The 15,872-nt window shown below is 35.5% G+C and overlaps 1 protein-coding gene across 1 annotated transcript in view; it reads right to left on the bottom strand.

The window, feature by feature from the left end:
- The window catches only part of LOC114054214 (trimethylguanosine synthase-like), a 59,019-nt gene that overhangs the window by 16,076 nt on the left and 27,071 nt on the right, over window positions 1–15,872 (bottom strand). The window contains exons 7-12 of the mRNA XM_027877385.1: window positions 14,116–14,290; window positions 12,065–12,377; window positions 9,359–9,508; window positions 8,256–8,399; window positions 4,143–4,359; window positions 3,198–3,276 (exon numbers count right to left, since the gene is read on the bottom strand). Of these exons, the coding sequence (XP_027733186.1) occupies window positions 3,198–3,276; window positions 4,143–4,359; window positions 8,256–8,399; window positions 9,359–9,508; window positions 12,065–12,377; window positions 14,116–14,290 (1,078 nt within the window). The remainder of the gene's footprint in view (window positions 1–3,197; window positions 3,277–4,142; window positions 4,360–8,255; window positions 8,400–9,358; window positions 9,509–12,064; window positions 12,378–14,115; window positions 14,291–15,872) is intronic.

Raw genomic sequence — 15,872 nt, 5'->3', positions numbered from 1 at the left:
CTATCTAAAGTTTTTCATGGTTCCAAATTAACCACCTTTTATTCCTCCCCTTTAATCAGAACTCCTCTTCTTTCAAGTATGCGTTAGGATAAAAACAATCTAACTGAATTCATATACCAGTAATAGATGACTGGTTGATAGTCACTTAATTTTCCCAAAGTTATTTATATTTTAAAGAGGATGCTCATAAAATCAAATGAACTCCTGATTATGAGAATTTCAGACAGTATAATTTCATGTGGAAACTGTCTTTGGGTCAGTTCTTTTAAGGTGTTCATACTTTTCAGGTTCCTTTCTTTCCTCTAGTCCTGACCTATAGAACCTCTAAAATTCTTGCCTCCTTTGTTTATGGGAGCAATGGACAGGGCAGGGTAGCTGTTTTCAAACAGGGAAAGACCGGAGTCTATGCACTCTTAATCTATACATTTTTATAGACTACATCTTTCTAATGTGCTAGTTCTGGTGAAAATGTTAAATATTACAGATCTGAGAAAAGTGTTAAGATTTAGGAATGGCTATTTTTTCAAAAAATCATACACACACACAAACACACACACACGTTTGCCTTTTTGGTGAGGCAATCAGAGTTAAGTAAAAATGATAGGGTCACACAACTAGAAGTATCATGTGTCTGAGGCCAGATTTGAACTCAGGTTCTCCTGACCCCAAGGCTGGAGGTTATCCACTGTGCCACCTAGCTGCCCCAAATATCTATTTTTTGAAAAAGATGGTGCACACATAAACACACCTCCTTTTCTCAACTACAGCCGCCTAACTAGGGGCACTAGACTTATGAATGACCTGTGCAGATGAATGCCTATTGTTACTGTTTCTGACCAAGGATCACACTTTACAACAAGCTGATGCCTTCTGAATATTGAGGGAAAGAAGAAATATGATTTTGTATTTTCCAGTTGATTACTGGCTTGTGTGAGCAGGTGTAGGAATCTAATCACCTTTTATAAAGAGATTTTTATGAATAAATGCACTCCAAATTTTAAATAGATGCACAAACCACTTTAGTACATAAGACATTTCAAAACTGGAAGCTGCCTATGATCTTTTCTTCAATAGCAAGGGCAATGATAATATTGTGGTTTATAGTCTTCACTTCTATTGTCTACTTTACACAGCTTCTTTTTGTTCTCTACTCACAAGTAAAGCGATAATAGATAGTACTTTCCCCTTCTAAGTTAAAGCTTGTTCATCTAAAATTTATATACGACAAAGCAAAAACAAAAATAAAGACAAATATCCTTCTTTTTGGTTGGCACCTAAAAAGAACCATAATTTGTCTAATGAAGTTAGTGTGTTCTAGTGTACTAAACATACAAACTGAGGAAAAATTAATGGGAATGCTCTCCATCAAAGCTAGTTTATAATCTGTATATCATTTTATTTTATTCATGGAATTAGAATGCAAATATATAAGATAGATTTTTCTTTATTAGTTTGTGACTTTTGAGCATATTTTTATTTTAGGGTCGATTTTAACTAATGGGTTTTGGGAGTGGACAAATTAAAAAACAATTCCAAAACATCAAAGGGCATGAAAATCAACATAATTTGTAAAGAAGCAGTTAGTATGTCACCTATGCAACCAGTGACATTTTAGGGGGGAAAAAAGCAGAGTCAAAGTGAAGATTTCCTACCAAAATTTCTACTTGAATTAAACCTTAACCAAAATACTTGAAAAAGTATTTATTTTAACCCACTCTCCTCAATGTTTTACTAGCATTGCTACTCCCTCTAGAGGCAGAAAATGTAAATAAAGTATAAGTTCTAAGACTTTTTACAAGCAAAAACAAATAGTTTTACTTCCAACAAAGTTGCAAAATCTGGCAACTGATTTTATATGTGAAAAAAGGGAGAGAGAGGTCTTGAGGATAATGCCAAATTACAAACTGGGGAGACTATAAGAATGGTGGTGCTTTAGACGTAAAAAAAGAAAGTCTGTAAGAGAGGAGGGATTAGGGGAAAGAAAAGTTGTTTTTAGTCATGTTGAGTTTGAAGTATTTCCGGGAAGCCCCATTTGAAATGTTCAATAGGGAACCGAAGTGAGATTGCTCAGGGAAGAGAATAATATTAGTTATAAAGATCTTCAAATATTTAGCATACACACAATCCAACCAATGGGAGCTACTGAAGACACTGAGAGTGAACAGACAAGAGCAGGGTAGTTAGGACAAAGACTTAGAAAAAACTTGTAGTTAAGGTGCATGATTTGGATTAGGAACCACAAAGAGAAACTAAGAAATAATTAAACAGGCAGGAGAACCAGGACAGAACAGTGTCAAAAAAAGCTCAGACAGTAGCATCCAGCAAAGATGGTCAAAACTGTAAAATACAGCAGAAGTATTCTATCCAGATGCTATTTCCAACTAAATTTTATAATGTGATCAGGTAACTCTTTTCTGAGACTACAATTCAGGATCATCTTAGTTGAGGAAAGAAGGCAGGGTGTCGAAACCTAACAATGAGTTTCCTTTCTGGGTTTTCTGAAAAAGTCCAAGTGTATGACACAGATGTAGGGGATGTGAGAATTAATTTGAATCTGTTAGTAAATCTCCCCTTTATGCTTCTGGACTGGTCAACATTATATTATGCTGGTATACAAATAAACTCAAGGGTTAAACCAAACCAAGTCTTTTTGCCCAAAAGCCCATCTAATAATGACTTAAGCAAACTGCAGGCACATGAACCCTAAAATTCACCATAACAAAGTCTCTCACTACCATACCTTTTTCTTCTACCCACACTTTCATAGATAGGTGTTTGCCATTTGGTTCTTGAGTTAAATGCATCAAACTTTTATTACATGGAAGCTACATGCATGGTACAGTACTGTCCTAAAGACGATTTTTTTTTCTCCTTTCAACGATAGTTATTGAATACCTATTATTCAGGGGCAACTGAAGCAGATGTAAGTTTCTCTCATCAGTAAAAATGAGGGGGCTGGGCTTGATGATCTGCAAGGTTCCTTCCAGCCCTAAATCTTATCAACTTGTGTTACATATTTATCTTTTAACACAGTAAATATGTAATACTCATTATATGTGCTGCAATAAGAGTAACTATAACAATGGATCTACAAAGTTTTGCAGAGAAATACCATTTTAATGATAATGTACCTGTGAAACTAAATCAATAGTTAAACCAGAGGTAGACTCATCAACAATCCTTCAATAGTAACTTACCTGGTCAACATCAGCATTTCTTGGGAGGAAATACACAATATTGTTAGTGATCATCTGGGATAGCCGGAAAATTTCAAATGTTGAAATAAGTTAAGGAAAAATAACTGACACCAGTTAATTTCTACTAAATGATAATTTAGTCATTTAAAAGATGGTCCCCAATCTAGGACATAAGATGCTTTTATTCTGAAATTTAATAATAATCATCATGAATAGAGCAAAATTCTTACTATAGAAGCAGTATCATCTCATTTTAAAAACAAAAATCTCTTCCAAGCCATCAGCATATTTGCTCATACCCATGGATGAATTCAAATAAATTTTTAGATTTAGAACAAGTCAAAGATTGACATGAGGGGAAACTGTGGCCCAGTGGGCAGCAGCTGGCACTGGAGTTGGAGACTTGCCCATAACACACTCATTATGTGACTCTGGGAATGTCCCTTATCCTTGTAGATCCCAGAAAGTTACAGTAAGAAAGAAGGTTCTAGTTGTCTATATCAATGAAATCATAAGTCTGCTTAAAAAAAAAAACCAAACAAACAAACAAGAAAAAGAAGGGGAAAAGTTAATGCTTCTTTATAGAACTTTACAGTTTACAAAACACCTCTTTTATTTGGTAATGCTTACAAATAATTAACCTCTCTGGCTTCAATGTTTTCATTTATAAATTGAAGGGACTGGATTAGAGAAACACTGAGGTTCTCTTCAGCTCAAAAATCTATGTTCCTAGGAGCTGGCAATATCAATAGCTTCAAAAAGTCAATTACTGCTTCATTTGTTCCATTTATTTTGGACAAAAACAAAACAAAAAAACTCCAAACAGTTATACAACAGATATCACACAGAAAATTTGACACCCTTCTCCCAACACAACTTGGCAATAAAAAGTAACATTTACCACCATTTATAAATTAAATCACAACAAGGACTTAGAAAGGATATCCATCTGGAGACATCATGGTTCTGATATCAAAGGTTTCTGCAGTAGCATAGTCAGGTCCTCCCCAAGGAGGGCTGAGGAATACAACATCTGCCTTTAAATCTGAGGCCAACAGCATGAAGTCTCCACAGATGAACTCTATCTTATCTGCTACTCCGTACACTTCTGCATTGTTGTGAGCAAGATCAATTTTACTTGGATCAATATCAATGGCAATCACTGAAAAAAGATAAAAGGAAAATGAGTCGATTTTATGAGCCTTGTGAAATGACATTTTATCTCTGCAATGATCTGAATAAATTCTTTAAAGGATCCTTACAGAATGAAAGAAAACTTTGCCTAAGATTAGCTTATTCAGTTACATATACCAAAGATGCAGATTTAACTGAAACATTTACAGTTTTAATTGTGACTGAGAAGGCTAGATTGAAGAACTTTTTATAATATTTTGATGACAGGCAGTTTGGGGATAGAGATTAGATGCAGAAGAATAATGAATAATGATGTTAATCTGTGACATTCAATATTTCAGCTGTCCAAAATGGTGATTAAATACACTTTCTCTTGCTAAATTTTTCCGAATCATGTTACTTTTACGGTATGCAGAGTAAATCACAAGTAAGCTACGAAAAGGGGCATCGAAAGAAGTTGGACTAAAAAGGAAATTAAAAATAGGCTTGGTGTTTTAAAAACTTTTATCTAGGTTTTTGCAAAAGCACATGGCAATAGTATTTACAAAATCCTACCTACTTAAGATTTACCCATGCCTCCATTTGAATTTGTAAACAAAAGGATACTTATACAAACTTATTCTTCTATCACATGTACCAATTTACATGTATTTACTGTGTCTACCATGAACATGCAATGTGTTTAATAACAAGCATTTATCACTACCATGAATCAAAGATAACTGATATTCAAAGTCCATAATGTTGAGATTCTAAAAACAAAAAGAAAAAAAAAAACAAACAAAAGCACAAATAGTCTAAAAAACTGTAGATAGGTTTAAGTTTTTTCCCAGAAAAAACATTTTAAAGGAATTAAAGACCTTTAATGATAGAAATCTTCTTTTCTTTATATTTTTTAATGAAACACTTTATAGTTTTGTGTTTTCAATGAAGCTGCTTTCACTTAATTTACTGCTATTTCAAAATTAGCAATGCTTATATAAGCTCACCTTGGCTTATCTACAGAAGTGCACACAAGGCACTTGCCACAAAGTATGGATTCCAAAAAGCTAGTGCAATATTTAGAAGGGCTAAATGAAACATGATTTCCATGGTGATCACGTAAATAAATTACTAAAAAAAAATTCAATAGGTCATGTTTATATATTACTTTAAAATTTACAAAGCATTAAGTAAATGAGCTCATTTGATCTTTACTCCCTAATGAGATGGAGACTTATTAATGATAGCTTCAAAACATTAAAAACAGCTTTGAAACATTAACATTTTTGCAAAATAAAATCACTGTACAAAATACACAAAATCAACCAATTAGTTATTGCATAAAACCATACATTTACAAGGACTGACCCTATTTCTGTTATAGATACACAAACAAGTAAGAGAGAAATGATCATATCTTTATCAGCTTTTTAATTTGCTACATTTGTGGTCCAGGAGCAGAATGACAAATATGCTGACACTAATGAAAATGCAAAGAAGCAAAATGTCTTCTAACATTAAATCTAGTCTTTAAAACTAAGTGTTTTGATCAGTTGAGTTTGAAAATAAGATCTGTCTGAAAGCAGCAGAGATTGTTAAGCACTGACTTTGGTCTATGAAAGTGCTGCTGACAAATAGTAAACATTGAATCTCTATTGGAATAAAGAAACTCATAGCCAAGTGCAAAATCTTTCTACCTACACAAATACATGCATGTAAATAAATAAATAGTGTGTGGGTCTGGGGGTGGTTAGATAGTTCTCTGAATGAGAAAAATCCTGATATGAACGCAGGATATTTTCAACACCACACACACATACACACACACACACTCTCTCTCTCTCTCACTCACTTATTCTCTCTCTCTCTTTCTGAATGCCTCTAATACCCCAGAAATTCAGCATATTCTTTTACTGGGGACAACAAAAATTACTTAGTTTCCTAGCTATATTACTATCTATTCTGTATAAGAATCACCTAAACTTAACAAACATTTAAGACATTTTAAGTTTATCTTTTGTTTAAACAAGAAACTATTGTTTAAAACAGGAACTATTTTTCTACGTCAAGGATGAATGATGATGCCTCTTCTGGGTCCAACTTTTAAGACATTAAGACATGAGATCCACTGAGAATTTAAGTTCTGGATTTTTATTCTCTACACCAAAACTTTTTACTAGTACTACTATAAAATATTAAAAGACAGAAATTACATTCACTGAGTATCCTTTTTTGCATTCACTCTGACACCAAGAGACAAAGTTAAGAATACAATCTGGATAGTTCTTCTTTCAGAAGTCTTGGCAGTTTGTTTTTTTTTAAATGGTGGAGGCCATCATTATACCTCGTCAGCTTACCCTAAAGAGAATGGTTTTTAAATACGTGGCAAGAAAGCTGTCATCCATTCATCTGGGTGATCTGTAGCTAACACTGAACATGTACAAGGTGACAAAAATACTCAACCTACATCTAAGTACCATATGGAATGTTTCTAGGATGCCTATGAAACATTTCTCAACCTGATATCTGCTAGATTAAGTTTTAGTAGGACTCAAGAGAAACTTTGTTTTCCTATGGAGCGAACAATGAATAGAAAATACAATTTTAGATCCAGAGGCTACCATCTTGACAAGTGTAGGAGTGACTTTAGTTGAGCTACTGAGGAAGCCATTTAAAGTCATTGAAAGGTGATGCTTAAGAGCATAAGAGTAACTGAGAAGTACAAGTCTTCAGGCATTAGAATTAAATCCAGTTACAAATGTCCCTTTCATAGTTCAAAATGATATGCTGAAGCTCACAAAGCTTGCCTGTGGGGCTGTTCAAAAGACTGGAAACATATTCCTTCTTTCTGCTTTTCTTGAGATTTCCATACCCTAGGTTTGTACTATCTATTTATTTCTAGGCTCTCTGTATTAACCAGTACCTAATCTTCATGCCTATGACATCATATGTAGGAAACTAACTTGATATACCTGTGTGGAAAACTCGTCCCTCAAATTAACACGTTAGGGCCACTTCAGTGAATTGTCCTGGTGTGAAGTGAAAAAGTGGAGAGTGTCGGCCTTCCTGCCTCACTTACTGTGTGACCCTGGGCAAGTCATTTAGCCTCTCACAGGCTGAGATTCCTCATCTATAAAATGGGTATAAGAGCACTTGTCTCACAGGGTTGGCTGTTGGCAAGGATCAAATGAAATTATCTAAATAAGTGCTTTGCAACCTTCACAGTGTTATGTAAATGCTAATTACTATTATTATTAACCTTAGGCATCCTTGCACTGAGAAGAAATGACAGAGAACTTGGATGTACCAAGACCAGGGGTGGCTTTTCTCACTCCCCTCTTTTTCCAGACACCCTGCTCAGACCATGGTATTTGTGGTAACTAAGATCTCAACGTATATACCTCCATGCACGACTGAAAACCAGGGGTGTCCTTTGCATGAAATCTTCCTTCCCTCATTGCTTCTGCTTTCCAAAGCCTTTTCCACAACCTGTTTAAGGCTTTAAGCCATCCCTTGGGTGAATTAAAGGCATAATAACAAAGGCCTATTACTTTACACACTATTGGTTGGACTCTCTTATGAAATCCCAGCTAAATCTCATGATTGCTATACAGGCCTGAGACAATTACTTAAATATTTTCCTAGCTATGTTACTATCTGTTCTTTATAGAACCACCTAAACTGAACAAACATTTAAGACATTTTAAGTTTATCTTTTGTTTAAACAAGAAACTATTGTTTAAAATAGAAACTATTTTTCTATGTCAAGGATGACATAGTTAAAAGTGGTTGCAAATATTTTTAGTAGTTGCTTCACTATAAGCACTGCAGACTAACATATGAACACAGAGTAATACAAGATGCTGACATTTCAATTGTTTGAAGCAAATACATATAGAGACAAACTGAAGGAAAACAGTTTTCTGTCTTATAGTTGATTACCTCTTTTTCCTGTTAGGGCAAACTGAATGGCATTGCCTCCAACTCCACAAAATGCATCCACTATAATGTCACAGTTGAAGGACAGATGGACACGCCCAGCAATGTGTTCAGCAATCTTCTCAGGTGTAACTGAAAACCAGCCCTCTAAAGGGGAAAATACTTCTCATTAAGTTGTGCAAAACAACAAGAAATTCGGTCAAGCATAAGCATAAAGTTAAAAATAACTGTTCAGAAAGTATGAATTTAGTTGTGAATTACTGTGAAGACACTTAAACAGAAAAAAATTCAAGGCCAAATAAAATGAGTTATAATTAACAAGGGTCTGGGACTAGAATTCAAGCCTTTTGAATTTTAGACTTGCATTTTAAGATTAACAGAGAAACTATCAACTTTGTAAACAAAGAGGAGTCAATTCCTTCAAACCACCTACCTGTACCTCTCAAATAGAAGCTTTCCTTCTTTACCCCCTCCCCACCTTCCCTCCCCCATCTCACAGCCTCTGCTAAGAGGACTTTGGACTTTTTATGGGACTTCTACAAGCAAACATTCGTTTTGACATCCATGACTTCTGAGGGTGTACAACTCTGGTCTTATAGGATATTCTATTTAGGCAGAAAACAAGCCACAACTTTTAGGTAACCCAAACATTCAAGTGCACAATAATTTGCTGGGCTACTCAGGATTACAGTGGAAGCCAATAGGTTTTGAACTCAAAATTTTCAGCGCTTAGTTAACTAGGTACCAGCAAAGTAGGGATGGTGGCAGGGGAGCTGAAGAGCTGGACTCAGAGTCATGAACAACGAGGTTCAAGTCCTGCCTCTGACACTTATGGCTCTGTGACCTAATACTTCCCCAATCCTCCCCGCAAAAAAATGACTGTTGCCAAGCAACTCGCACTGGCTGAGGGAGTTCCTCATGGAGAGTTCCCTATTCCAATGAAATCATAGGTACAGACCAAAAAGTTACAAAAAAGGAGGTAAGGATGATCAGACGTTCTACTAAATGTCACTGTATTTTGTTTTTTAAAAATATAATAAATAAATGATACAACAAAATATTTGCCAATCTGAATCTTTACATTTCATCAACACATATTACTTTACCTTTGTCCAATTTAATCCCATCATCAAAACGAGAGAACAGTCTATATCGCTGTGCCCAATACTTGGCCAGCTCAGGAACAGCAGCAATCTCTGGAGGGAAGGGATTTAGAGTTTTGTTCTTCTTCTTGCTTTTCTTTTTCTTCTTCTTTGCTTCAATTGTAATAAAAGTATCCATACACGAAAAAAGTCAAAAAGATCACTTATGACAAATATAGTACATGAGAACTATCCAAAATAACAGAACAAAATATCTTCATTGTATACTGTCAGCAAAAAATAAAATCTGTTTTCCTTAACTGATATTACTGAGTTCCTAAGTCAAAGCAAGTTAATTCTTTCCTTAGCTATCTGGAATAAACTATGCATGTATGTATGATTCTGTATCTTTTGTAAAGTCTTTGTGGGAGGACATAGATAAGAAGGTGTGGTGGGGATGGGATGAACACCACCACTAGACAGATTACCTTTTCCTTTGCATTCCCAGTGCTAGAATGTCTAGCCCAAGGAAGGAACTTAAAAAATACTTCATTGGTTGAGCTGTGAATTGGTCTAACCATTCTGAAACTATACTAAAACAAAATGATTAAAATAACTACACTTTCTGACCAGAGATTCCATTTCTAGGCATATACTCAGGTCCTTAGCATAATGCCTACTACATATAGCAGGTGCTTCATACATGCTTGGTGACATGACCTGACCATTGAGGTCAAAGATAGAAAGGCTCTCTATACAAAATATAGCCATAGCAACACTTTTCATGACAGCAAAGAACTGAAAACAAACAAACAAAACAGGCACCCATTGTTTAGGGAAAGTCTAGACAAATTATGGCCATGATTATAATGGGATATGCTACAGCATAAAACACAATGAATATTAAGAATTCAGAGCACCAAATGTAGACTTTTATGAACTGATGCAAAACAACATAAAATAGAACCAGGAAAACTGTATACACAATTACTATAACAATGTAAATGTAACAAAAAATTGAAGCAGACTGCTATGTAATTATAATACCAAACCTGGCTGTGGAGACGAATTGAAAAATTCCTTAAATGCAGAGGTAGGGAACTACTGGTAAATCACTGTGTTGTTATTGTTGTCATTTTTTGCTAAACTGTTTTTCTTCTTTTAAAAAAAAAAGGTGAACTTTCACCACAAGTAAGCACTGTCTTCAAAGTCATGATAGATCCTACCCACATTCTGTGCCAAAGTGTTACTATTTTTGTTTGTCCCAAAGAGGGCTGAGTGAGTGAAGACTGCAATGACAATGCATACCAACATAAGCCAATAACCATCTACTTACACTTCTTCCTTTTTTTTTTTTAAATGAAGAAAGACAAAAAGGCAGTAGTCCTGCTGGAGCCTTATCCAGATTACGCTGAACTAAGTATACCTTTCCCACACACTTCTGTCCTGGGCTCTCTTTTCTTATTTTTCTATACTCCCTCACTTGGTGATCTCATCAGCTCCCATGGATTTAACTACCATCTCTATGTTAATGATCCTCAAATTTACCTATCCTACCCTGACCTCTCCACTGACCTTGGAGTCTTCCATCTCCAATTACTTTTCAGACAGCTGAATTGAACTTTCCCCCTAAAACCCCTCTCACTTCCAAACTTCCCTCTTATTGTCACTGATACTACCATCCTTCCAGTCACCCAGGCTCACAATTTAGGAGTCATCCTGGACTCCTCACTATCTCCTACTCTCCCAAATCCAATCTATTGCCAAGGCCCATCAATTTCACCTTTGCAAAAATCTCTTGGATATACTCCTTTTTCTCCTCTGACACTGCTACCACTGTCACCACCCTGGTGCTGGCTCTCATACCTGGACTATTGCAATAATTTGCAGGTGGCCTGCCTGCCTCAAGTCTCTTTTCATTCAGCTACCAATGTGATTTCCTAAAGTTCAAGTCTGACTATGTCACCCCCCCCACCCCCACCTCCAGCCAATAAACTCCATCAGCTCCCTATTGCCTCCAGCATCAAATACAAAATCCTGTTTGGCATTCAAAGACCTTTATAATATAGTTCCCTCCTACCTTTGCAGCCTTCTTACTGACCATTATGTACTCTTTGATCCAGTGACAATGGCCTCCTTGCTGTTCCACATATGCCTTTTCTCAGCTCTGGGCATTTTCTCTGCCTGTCTCCCATGCCTGGAATGTTCTCCTTCCTTATTATCTCTGCCTACTGGCTTACCTGGCTTCCTTTAGGTCCAAATAAAATACCATCTTCTAAACAAAGTTTTTCCTGACTCTTCTTAATTCTAGAGTCTTTCCTCTTTTAATTATTTCCTACTTATCCTATGTATAACTTGTCCATATATAACTCTTTGCCTGTTATCTCCCCCATTAGACTGTAAGCTCCTTGAAGGCAGGGACTGGCCTAACTCTCTTTGTATCCTCAAAGCTTAGCACACTGCCTAGAATATAATAGGCACTTAATAAATGTTTATTGACTGATTAGTTGTTATCAATGGAAAAGCTAATACCAGGGAAATATATTTGTCCTGTATCTTATCCACCTCCAATAAAGTCTGATACTCAAACATGGAGCAGAAATAACCCATGGCTTATGGTATGAACTGTGCTGGTGCAAAGAGTATCCATACTGATGAAAACATCAGTTCTTGGAATACCACAGTAAATATTTTTCTAAATCTATTACAAATGAGTACACTTGTTCTTACCATCTGTTTCCACTTGCAGATAATCTGGAATACCAACAGTAACCAGTTGCCTTTCAGGAACACATTTTTGCTCTTCTGTTACAGTTGTTTTGTTGTCCTCTTTATTTTCCAGTTCAAATTCATTGGTTGAAGAAAAGGCATCACACTTGACAGGTTCCAAATGACTAATCTCAAAAGGGTTATCACATTTTGTAACAGATCTTTCTTGTTCTTCTGAATCACTGCTTGAGCAAGTGTCTTGTGCATCATCCTGAGGGTCCTGTGATGGTATCTCCTCCACTGGTTCATTAATCCATTTGAGGAATTTTTCCACCTGGAATTATGTCACATACATGCTATATAGATGCAGTCATAATAATCCACCCACATACGGAATGTTTTCTCTCACATTACTGATATTTGAACTGTTTTACAGAATGTTTTTTTTCAATTTCAATTCAATTCAATGTTTTACAGAAAAATAAAGAATTCTAACAAGAATATTTTAATGACAAGTGAACACTGTTTGATTCAACATAATCCACTGAAGCAATTCTTACCAATTCACTACTCTAACCCACCATGATCCATTACATATCTCTAGTATAAGAAAGAAGGCATCAAGAGTTGCTAAAAATGGCCTACTGTAAAGAAAACTTACTATAGAGTAGTTATAATGCCATCTTACTTTTATTGTTATGTATGGATGTTTTAGGAAGTTCTGGTCAGATAATCTTTTCCCTTCAAGAGGAATGTTATATAGATTTATACCCATCAACAGCTTGGCTTCCAGTGTAATTTACCTCTACCCCATCCTTCTCCCTAGCTGTCATTCAGGGATATAACTCCTGTGGATAAAAGGCCAACAATCACCACCAACTACTGACCAGTTCATTACATACAGGACAAGCAAACCAGCCTATATAAAAGAGCAAGGGGCCATGAAAGAGAGAACAGAAGTGGCCTAGTGAGTCAAAACACTGTCACTATTTTAACTACTACCGTCCCTGAGGCCTCAATGGAAATAGTTCAGGACTCTGAGCCCAGCACCACCCCTGCAGTAGTCATCCAGGTTTGAAAAAGCCCCTGTGGAGATGCGACCTGAAAACTGCTTTAGCAGGGCATAAGCCTCTGTTTCCTCAGAAGCCACAGATACTGAAGACCAAGAAAAGAAAGTTGTTATCAACAGAGTCCTTTGCACTGTCAAATGGTTCAATATCATAAAGAGATAAGGTTTTATTGTAAAAATGACATTAACGGTGCATTACCATTGAACCTCCTATACGTGCTGTCTCTTCCATTAGGTTAATAACTCCTTAAAAGCAAGGTATGTCTCAACTTTTCTACAGGTACTTCAAATGCTTATTAAATACTTTTACATTCATTCATTCATCCTGGAAAGAAACTATGCTAAATGTCTTAACTAGCATCAAAGATAAATGGGACAAAATTTGGGTATTTTGTATATATCTTACAATTACTTATATGTGTATTTCCTAATATAATGGAAGCTTCTTAAGGGCAGAGATGATTTCATTTTTGTCTCTGTATCCAGTGCCTAGCAGAGTGCCAGGGACATAGTATGTTAACTAATAATAAATGCTTTTTGATTGATTTAAAGAACGAAATCAGTGATATGGTAGGTTGAATGAATACTGGTTTCTAAAAACTAATAAAGACAACGTAAGGTAAACACTTAATTAAGCCTCGAGCTCAGAATTTATCCCTTCTTACATGACTGGTATCATCACTGACAGTAAAATTAATCTTCCTAATAGCTAACAGGTCAGACTGAGCATAGTGGAAACAAAATAAAACAAAAAACTGGAAACAAAGCCTTTGAAGATGTTCTTTGAGGAGGAATGCAATGTGGTAAAGTGCAAAGAGCATGGATTATAGTGTCAGAGGATCTGGGTTCAAATCTCATTAATTAAAATAATGATATTAATTTTTTCCCTGAAAGTTAATGTACTAAGACACACCAAAGATGCAAAACATCCTTTACAGAAATAAAGAAGGTCCAAATAACTGGAGAGGGTATTCTAGCTACACAAATCACAATTTAGTTATACCTTACTCAAAGTCTTACTCTTCCGAGAAGATGGTCTTTCTGACTCTTCAGGAAAAAAGATATGTTTGTTTTTTGTATTTACTTGTCTTCGCATGTCTAGAAATTGTGTTTTATGTTTCACATCTTTCTCTAGGTACTTAACTTTTCGACGACTAAAATGTGAAATTCCACCATATCTGCAAACAAAAATCAAGACATTAGCTGGCTAAGAGTTCATATTAGGAAATGATACACAGGAATTATAACTTAAAACTTTTTTCACTGATATTTTTCCTAACATTTATATTATATTTTAATGTCTGCAAAGCCCTTTAAACATTGTACCTAATTTGACCAGAAGCAGCAAGGGTTTTAATTTTGTTTTTAAGATAAAACCATACATAAACATGTAAACAATACAGACGAGACTCATTCATTTCTAATTATTTTCAAGATTTAGCTTATTGGTTTAAAAAAAAGAAAACTAAACCAGCAAGCTGGAATATGAACATATTGCTTAACAATAAGCTGGAGGACTAGTCATACCCTTAAAAAAAAAATGCAATCAAAATACCAAAACTCACTAACAGCAAAATTTTACAGACCCTTAGTGTGAATACACATTTAAACATTTTGCCCTATAGCACTAATTTCCAAATCTGGTTTCACAACAAGTCAGATAGGGTTATCTTTAATTACTTCAAGTTGTCACAAAATTCTTGAAGTAAAACTAACCTTAAGTCACAAAATAAAGTGTAGTAAATTTCTATTTATCCAAAGTATTTAAGAGTCTGTCTGTCTTTCTCTGGTCTTCCCTACCCTAAATGATTAATCCTTTGAAATCCTAGAGTACCAACACACTCAATTTTAAACACTTTTAACAAAAGACCATATTTTACTCATCACTCTTTCATGTGTCATGCTCCCTGAACATACATCTTAAATTACTTTAAGACCATAGTGGAGTGTGAAACATAAACTATACACTCAATAAATACTTGCTGACTGATTTTAGCTAACCAGGACTTCTTATATGCCACAGTGATTTGAATGTAGGCTACCGTTTCCTCCTCAACTGTGATTAATAGTCACTGTTATTATTTGGTGTATATTTTTATACTTTTTTTTTCCTTTCAAAGTTATTTTAGGGTTGAGTCACATTCAGACCAAACCAGTTTACTATTTAAAAAAATTAGAATACAATTCAATATATTTAACATGAACTATTTTATATAATTTAATATTCTGAAGTTGATTAAAGAGCAATTTTAGACATTGCAGTGACAAAGTATTCAATGTTTCAAGAGGGTTAGTATGACAGAAACAGTATTCGCTTTAAAATCAGAGGATGACCTAAGTTCAAATCTAATTCCTGACAGTCAAAACCTGTGTGACCTTGGGTAAATCACTTAACCTCTGGGGACCCATCTCTTCAACTACAAAATGAGGGGCTGGACTAGACCGGCTCTGAGATCCCATCCAGCACCAGAGCCACCATCTTATAGAGGTGCTGAAATGAGCAGTGATGGTCATTATGATAATTACAGCTAGAATTGACATAGTGCTGTATAGTGCTTTACAATATGTTTTGGACATGTTATCTCATTTGATCCCAACAACAAACCTCGGAGGATTATCCCCATTTTACAGATAAGGAAGCCAAGACTGAATGAAGATAAATGACTCGCCCAGGGTTACACAGCTAATAAATGCCTTAGGCCGGATTTTAACCCAGTCTCCTTGACTCTGAGTTAAGCGCTATTTACAGTGCACCCTAGC

This window comes from Vombatus ursinus, unplaced genomic scaffold (assembly GCF_900497805.2).
Source record: "Vombatus ursinus unplaced genomic scaffold, bare-nosed wombat genome assembly UNPS02014812.1, whole genome shotgun sequence".
In the NCBI taxonomy this organism is placed as follows: Eukaryota; Metazoa; Chordata; class Mammalia; order Diprotodontia; family Vombatidae; genus Vombatus; species Vombatus ursinus.
The sequence above is the reverse complement of the archived record's forward strand: the minus strand, read 5'-3'. Positions and strand labels throughout refer to the sequence as shown.